This window comes from Larimichthys crocea, unplaced genomic scaffold (assembly GCF_000972845.2).
Source record: "Larimichthys crocea isolate SSNF unplaced genomic scaffold, L_crocea_2.0 scaffold74680, whole genome shotgun sequence".
Classification (NCBI taxonomy): Eukaryota; Metazoa; Chordata; class Actinopteri; family Sciaenidae; genus Larimichthys; species Larimichthys crocea.
Window position 1 is genome coordinate 3,366 of NW_020859854.1, and position 8,421 is coordinate 11,786.

General features: G+C 41.4%; 2 protein-coding genes across 3 annotated transcripts; one reads left to right on the forward strand and one right to left on the reverse strand.

Annotated features, from left to right (window-relative positions):
* Positions 1–499: 499 nt before the first annotated feature.
* LOC109137709 (corepressor interacting with RBPJ 1-like) lies at positions 500–4,691 on the reverse strand. Its single transcript, XM_027276964.1, has 4 exons — positions 4,503–4,691; positions 1,760–1,951; positions 1,342–1,500; positions 500–543 (listed from the first exon to the last, which is right to left on the reverse strand). Exons 1-4 carry the CDS (start codon positions 4,669–4,671, stop codon positions 500–502), a joined length of 564 nt encoding a protein of 187 aa, XP_027132765.1. The 5' UTR covers positions 4,672–4,691.
* A 674-nt stretch (positions 4,692–5,365) lies between these two features.
* On the forward strand, positions 5,366–8,405 carry LOC109137708 (uncharacterized). Of its 2 annotated transcripts, XM_027276963.1 has the most exons (6): positions 5,366–5,466; positions 5,852–5,954; positions 6,411–6,510; positions 7,156–7,260; positions 7,433–7,582; positions 7,940–8,405. In XM_027276963.1, exons 1-6 carry the CDS (start codon positions 5,385–5,387, stop codon positions 7,940–7,942), a joined length of 543 nt encoding a protein of 180 aa, XP_027132764.1. In that variant the 5' UTR covers positions 5,366–5,384; the 3' UTR covers positions 7,943–8,405. The 2 variants fall into 2 exon arrangements, with proteins under 2 accessions (XP_027132764.1, XP_027132763.1); XM_027276962.1 differs by having other exon boundaries at positions 7,433–8,405.
* The last annotated feature ends 16 nt before the right edge of the window (positions 8,406–8,421 follow it).

The window sequence follows — 8,421 nt, forward strand, 5'->3', positions numbered from 1 at the left end:
CATTTCAACTGTTTTTTACTTAAAAGTAACCAATAACACCCCAACGCAAAACTGCACATGACAAGATTGTCTTTATATTAGTGGGGGGGGACGTAAACAGTACCACGAAAAGGGGCAACTTTTAGTTGCCACTTGACTTCAACAACTTCCATACCTAGCATGACAAAGGACGCAAACCGCAAAAACTGCAACTCAAACATATAATGGAACCTTACCTAAAAAAAAAAAACCTCTTTTTAAGTTTATTTGTAAACAATGGTAGGAGTTTCTCTTTTTTTTTTCGCAGTTATTTTTTCCCGCCATCTCAGTTCCTAAAGCCTTAGTACAGTTTCTGCAACTGTGACATTGGTCTCATTTCGTCATGCCGGGAGAGGAGATCCTGGAAGGTATCTGGAAACATTATTGCAATTTCAGCAATTACTGCTGTTCTCGCAATTGTGTTTCGGTCAACGTGGATCCTTGGAGAAGGGCCTTTCATCGTCCACACTGTTTAATTTCTTCAGGCCGGCTTTGTCGGTGGTATGACTCCTTCTATTGAAGTCACTTAAAAATAATAAGTACATACACAACTTTGTTAATTTTTGTTAACAACTTTGTTAATTTCCTCATTTATATGTTCTACGACTGATTACTAATCACGGATACATAACACACATTTTTCGTTAACTTATCCAGTATATCAAGTTACTTTCTCTTCTGTGTGTGCTGAATAACCCATTTTGCCACCCCTTACTGTCAGTCTCATCTAATGAACGAGGGTTATACCATGTAGCCTAGAAGCCATAGGCTAGCTGGTGTACCATCAAATTATAGTCACACTACAGACCTCTCACTTAACTTCTGGGTAGACAGTAAATAAACACAAACTCTAAACACTGGCACAACACTTCAACCTGCTTGTTCATTATACTCCTGTGAAATTCCACTTGGGAAACACCAAACTCCCAGTTGTCATTGTGACACAGCACAAACTGCACACCAACAAATTGCAATCTATGCCTCATCCCGTTGAAGGGAAGCCAGTGTCAGCGGGCCCGGCTACCATGCTCAGGGTTCCTCAGTCATGGAGGAGGATGGGGGAGAGCACTGGTTAATTACTCCCCCCACCAACCAGCCGGCAACCGGCAACCTTTGAGCTACAAGTCCGATGCCCTAACCGCTTACCCATGACTGCCCAATATTTCTATTTAACACCTCTCCTATTCTTACCAGCCAGGACCGAGGATACACAGTGAATAAGTACATGAACTAGTATACCATAACTGCCTCAGAGGCGACATCTTACAGAATCCCTCCAGGGTGTAATATGGTAAAGACTACATACAGTATACCTATACTTACCCCTTGAACGGCTGGTTGGCACATGGTGTTTCCTGGACTTCTTGGCCCTTTTCTTCATCTTTTTCTTCTCCTCTTCTGAAGATGAGGAGCTTGACTGTGTCGATGAGGGTGAAGACGAAGTTGAAGACAAAGGTAAAACCGGAAGAGTCTTTCCTGAGCCTGTGAAAAAAAAGAATGAGATGCATAAGTAAACAAAGCTAAACTTTTGACAGGGTCAACATTATCAAAATTCAGACTGTACTGAGGAAACACATGTTCAATCAAGTAGTCATCTCAGGTATGTTAAGACACTTACAATGAAGACACTGATACAGCCTATCTATATTTACACTCTGCTCCTGGAAGCATATTTTACTCTCTCCTTTCCCTCCAAACATATAGTCCATCGCACCTACTACAGTCGGAATGTTAACTTTACCTGATGTACTAGTAGATGGGGATTCCTTGGGGGCACCCTTGATTTGGGCTACTAAGAAATCTTTGTCATTTCTTAGCTCACTGTTGGTTTCCTCAAGGTGTTTGATACGGTCCTCAAGGTATGCAATCTTCTGCTGATCCAGCTTTTGTTGTTCTTTTAGTTTGGCTACCATCAACGCCCCTGTTGGAGACACTGCACACAAAGGACTTGTTAAAAATACATAGAAAACTGGGTAACACTTTACAATTAAACTGCAAGCAGCGATGGTCGGGCCCGCGCATATGCGCACGTCGAAATGTGCGCATGTGGAATGGCCACAACCGTTTCCCCAAAATTAATCATTTTGATAAAAGTTTTTGGTAATTGATAGCGCCCCCTAGAGACGAAATGAACACATTTTGTTTCCTGGACTGGGGACAGCGCCTCGAAGCATGACATTCAAATTTGGTTCAGTTTCGCTGAAGCGTTCCTGAGATATGAGCTCACATGCAATTTTGTTCATTACAGCGCCTCCTCGTGGACAATGAGTTGAAATTATTTCTCAGATGTCAAGTCCCCAAGCCTTGACAACATCCTGCTTAGTTTGAGGTGGATATGGTCAATATTGTCCGAGCTGGACGTCATCTCGTAAAAGTGGTCTTTTTTGTCTCCACTAGGAGGCGCTATGAAATCACAGAATATTTTTGTTGGAAATGTATTCTAGCCAACTACCGTTGTATATGAGAAGTTTTGTGAGAGATTGGAGCATTTTTCACAAAGTTACAGCACTTACGAAATGGGGATTTTGTGGCCCCGCCCCCTGACATAGTAAATCAAAAAGTTATGATTTTTGATACTTTCATTGTCAAAGCCTCATAAACCCATGCAGCAAGTTTCAAGAAGATCGGACGAAAGCCCTAGGAGGAGTTCATTCAAATACGACCCCTTCTCAACAGTTCGAAACACAAAAATGGTGATTTTCATGCTTAAATATGTCACTTCCTGTTAATTTTACAAATTGCTCAAAAGAATTTTTTTGTAGGTGCTTGTGATGCCCCCATAACTCAGCTGAGTTTCATAACTCTGTTCAAAACTGTGGCGGCTGCTCCAAAGAAAAATTCAAGGGGGCGCTATAGAGCATTTTGCCCCTCCCCCTCATTATTAATGCAGCCGATTGTGCATAATATAGCTCTTAACAACCCCAACAAGTTTCAACAGCTCTGACAAAGTATAGATAGCCGCACAGTTTGCCCGAAAATCGCCCAAAAGTCAATGGAGTCTTGTTTTTGTGCAGCATCCACTTTGACGCACCGTCACGGCCACGCCCTTTTATGAAAAGTTTGAAATTATTTTCTCAGATGTCAAGTCCAAGGCCTTGACACATCCACACCTAGTTTGAGTGGATATGATCAATATTGTCCGAGCTGCACGCCATCTCGTAAAAGTGTTTTTTTTTGTCGTCACTAGGAGCGCTATGAAAATCACAAAATATTTTGTGGAAATGTATTTTTGGCCGAACTGCCATTATATATTCAATTTTGGTGAAGGTTGGAGAATTTTTTTCACAAAGTTATAGCACTTTGAAATTTTATGGCAAATGGAGAATTTCGTGGCCCCGCCCCTCTGACATAGTACATCAAAAAGTTATGATTTTTGATACTTTTTATCGTCAAGCCTCATGAACCCATGTGCCAAGTTTCAAAGGATCGGACGAAAGCCCAGGAGGAGTGCGTTCCAAATACGACCCCTGGAAATGACCAAAAAATCACAAAAACGTGAACTTTGACCCAAAATGGCCGCCGTACCTTTACCAACCCGGGTCACCAAGAGACTTTTTGGTGCGTCTCGGTATGTTTCATACACCCTCCAACTCATCCCGCGTGGATGAAACCGTGTCCGGGGGCTCCTCCACACCAAACCTAGGTGGCGCTGTGGAGGCATATGCGTACGTTCATTTGTGAGACCTCCAAAATACAAAATTTTACGCCCGACTTTGGGGGGTACGCAAATTTTCAATGAGTTTTGTGGGGATATTAAAGCCTTGAAAAAGGCAATTCATTGGGTGGAATAATAAAAAGAAAAAAAAGAAAAAAAATAATAAACATTTGAAATACAATAGGGCTTCGCACGGCTTCCGTGCTCGGGCCCTAATAAGGTACAGGGTACATGAATATACCAGTATTCCTTAACCTTGATTTAACAGTAAAGTGTGTAGGACTCAATGTTAAACATTAATGCCGTGTCAGCTAAGTGTAATACTTCTCATTGTTTATACTGTAGTTAATACATTAATAAATGTATATTCATGTTCCCTTATTGTAAAGTGTTACTGAAAAATGGTTCTGAATATGCTGACTCAGTGGCAGACAAGACTCACAATCAGAATTTAACTTCACCGTTTTGAGGATGGGTGTAAGGATGGGTCAATGTTCATGCATGTACCCCCCCCCCCCCCCCCCCCCCCCCCCCCCCCCCCCCCCCCCCCCGAACGAACATTTCTCGTGCGCCCTAACGGCCGCCTGTGCGCCCTGGATGCGCCGTGCGCCCCTGGATGCGCCGTGCGCCCCGGGATGCGCCGTGCGCCACCGGGATGCGCCGTGCGCCCCTCTGCCTTGTCAACACCCCGCCCCGGGGCGCCCGGCCTGTAGCGTATCGAAAATTACAGAGGTTTTTTGCTTTTTCGGGCGTTCGGGCCTACCATTCACTTTACATCATGCAGGAGAAAGCAACATGTATATGTCATACAAAAATATATCATACATACCGGTACCCAATTTCTTGGTCAAGTGTTTGGATTTGCTTTTCTTTGGTTGGATAGGGATTTCTTCCACCGTTTTTTCCTCCTCATTTGATTCTTCCAAAGTCTGCACCGAACCCTCGCCTTTCTCTTCTAACGGCTCCGTCTTCATCCCCCGTCTTCTACGTGTTTCCATCTGGCCATCATTGTCGATAGCAAAAAAAAAAAAGCATATTGGTGTTTGCCATATTAACGTCTCAGTAGCAAAGTCACAATCCACATATATTTCCAGCTAACACTAACCAATGAGCTTAGAGATATCTAGCGCCTTTGCTACTACTGTCAAAAATGAATGCTGCCTATGACTTAACACTTGTGGAAGTGCTTCTTGCTAAATAGTTCACAACGTAAGGGCAAAGTCATTAGCTGAAAGTTAACTTTGAGGTAGCTAAAGATAACTAAGTTTACCAAATTGATGGATGCTACTTAGAAGGATAATCGTATACTGTCAGTGGTTCTTTATGAGTGGTTAAATAATTACTGCGCTTCCCTTGGACAATGCGTACTCTTCCGTCGTATTTACAGTTGATCTGCAATCCGTGTGGAATATTCTGGTTTCGAGCGCTTTTCGTTTCAGCGAAGTGGAAGAAGCCAGTGACAGAAAGAAATGCACCCCCCCCCCCCCCCAAATCCATCAAATTGAAATCCTCTATCCAACTCAGAGACATCGGTCAGAGCGGCCAACTGTAGGACCGCCGCCATTAGCACATTTAAGAGAGTGTCATAAAAGCAGGCAGCCACTAGACCAAAGGTTATTGCAGGAATTTGGACAAAAATATTAGGCGTTCAGACAATCAGAGAAGCAAAGAAAGGAAAATAGTTTTAATTGGATGCGTAAAATGGGGAATCATGAAAAGGGGGATGAAGTGTGGAAAATGTAATAGAAGCATGTATCTGGAAAAATCAAGTCATGTCATCGATGGATTACGCTTGGTAAGTGACTATAAACAAAGCTAAAGCTTTACTGTTGAATAAGATTCCGCCCCTGTGAATAAATGTGCTAGTTACTAGAATCTAGCAATGCGACTGATTTCGTTTGTAAAATCGTATTAACTAAAGGACTCTCTGTATCGGTCGTATAGCGTTGTGCGTCTAGTTAGTGTATAGTGTTTTCAGGACTGATTACAGCGATCGCCGGCGATTACGTTGGAATGTTTTAAGAGGCGTACCAAAACGAGAAAGTTGCAGTCCTTCAACAGTGTAAATAATGTAATGGTGGATGATTTGGTTAAGCTGTTATGATATGGTCTTGCTTAATTATCAAACGCAAGGTGCCTGCAAAATGCTATTTTTCAGTGTTGCCCTTTCCCTCTTCAGGATCTGTAAGCATCACAAAAGTTCTCCCCTGTCTGTGCGCAAGGGCTCAATATTCGCAAGGTCTCATACTCCTTTGGCAAAATGGCTCGAGTTCATTCTCAGGTAAGTTACCTTGATTAGAAAAACACTGTTCACCCATCTTTTTTTCTGTAACAAAGGCCACATTTGAATAGGCTGTACTGTATGTAGTTATGAGCTTGAAAGGCATTTTTCTATGTTCATGTAGTTACTGTACTTTGCCTTTGTAGGGCAGTATACTGTAGCTACATCATGTAAAAGAACACAGACTAACCTTTTAGTCTCAACATCTCATGGAAGTGCTCTATTGTTAATGGAATTGCTCCATTGTTTTACACACTCTTGAACCATAGCATTGTTTTTTTTTTTTTTTTGCTGTTATTTCCCTTTGAGTTTTTCTTGAGACTGATGGCTATTACCATACACAAATTGTCAGAATTGTTGAAATTATTCAGTTGTCTGACTAGCTATATTAAATTGTAGTGTTTCACATCATGCCCCGTCTTTGGATATCTGAATTGTGTTTTTTTTTTACCCTAGGTTTGCACAGGGCTTGCAGTTAAGGCAGCTGGACCTAATCACTGATGGGATAGCAGCAAGCTCAAAGACACTGACAAGCATGACAAAAATACTCAGAAAGGTTGGTGCATTAGCAGCTCTTCTTGAAGCAAGACATGTCAGTGTGATATGTGAATATACATTGTAGAGAACTGGATTCAACTCCCATACATCAAAGTCAAAGTCAGTTTATTTGTCAATTTCTTCACATGTACTAGACATACAAAGGAATCGAAATTGCGTTTCCCACTATCCATGCCGACAAGTATCAAGACAGGACAGGACATACACTAAAGTGCACAGGACAGGACATACAATAAAGTGCACAGGCACAGCAGAACATGCTATACTGAGACAATAATAATAAATAAAGTGCAAATAGGGCTTTTGCTATTACTAGTACTAATAAAACAAAAAAACAGGATAAGGAGTTTAGTATACTGTGAGGTAGGTTGTTGGTAGTGCAAGAGTCAGTGTTAATAATTTAGCAGCAATAATATTAATAATAATGTTGTGGCAGAAGATATGTGCTGTTTGCATAGTGCAATGTCATTTCTGTGGGTCAGAGTCCAGAGTGATTCCTTTTTGTGTGGGGGTGGGGGCAGATTCTAGACACATACATGTTATTAATCTGATTAATGTAGTGAATTATGTGCAAGTTTGTCAAATTTCATATGAAGTCAATGTTACAAGGAAGGCTACTGATGTCTATGTTCTACATTTGAAGGCATGCGTGGCTGGCTTGAAACGACTTAGGAAGACAGGAATGAAAATTGGCGGTCGACATCGATTTGTTGTTGTCGACGAGAGCAAATTTGCCCACAAAAGAAAGGTTGGCTGTGTATTATTGATTATTGTACAGATGTACACCCTCATTTATGTAACTGTGATATAATACTACTACAATGCTCATTGAAAGGAGATGAGTGTGCTTAATGATTGAAATAATTCTTATTATTAAAACCTTTTTATATATTTTTTTTTATTTATTTTTTGCTTTTTAGTACCATCGTGGGCGATGTGGAAACACTTGGCGGCGTGACTGCCAATGGGTCTTTGGGATGCTGGAGGTTGATGGTACGTCCCGAAGACCTATTCTCAGGCTTGTCAAGGACCGCTCAAGGAAGACCCTTATCGGCCGCATTGTACGACATGTAAGACCCAAAACATCAGTTGTCACAGATGAATGGCGTGCATATAAGGACCAGCTTTCCCGGCATGGATATTACCAGTTTTCTGTCTGCCATAAAATGAACTTTGTTGACCCAGAGACTGGTGCTCACACACAACATATTGAGCGTGCATGGCAGACTTATAAAACTGAAATATGGCGTCATAGAGGGAATCGCACTCCAGAGTTCCTTACAATGCACCTCAAAATGATAGAGTGGCATCACTGGTTAGGTCGGAATCATCATTATGGTGTCTTGGGACGTCTCTTCCATGACATCAAAAAAGTAATGAAGAGATGAAAAATTAACAAAGTTGTGTATGTACTTATTATTTTTAAGTGACTTCAATAGAAGGAGTCATCCACCGCTACAAAGCTGCCCTGAAGGAGTTCAACAAGTGTGGATCGATGAAAAAGGCCTTCTCAAGGATCCACGTTGACCGAAACACAATTGCGAGAACAGCAGTAATTGCTGAAATTGCAATAATGTTTCCAGATACCTTCCAGGATCTCCTCTCCCGGCATGACGAAAATGAGACAATTTCACAGTTTGCAGAGAACTGTACTAAGGCTGTTACTACTGAGATGGCTGAAAAAATAACTGCTGAAAAAAAAAGAGGAAAACTCCTACCAATTGTTTACAAATACACTTAAAAAGATGTTTTTTTTTTTATGTAAGGGTTCCATTATATGTTTAGTTCAGTTTTGCGGTCCCTTTTCAATGCTAGGTATGGAAGTTGTTGAAGTCAAGTTGCAACTAAAAGTTGCCCCTTTTCTGTGGTACTGTTACGTCTAGATATAAAGACAAGTCTTGTCATGTCA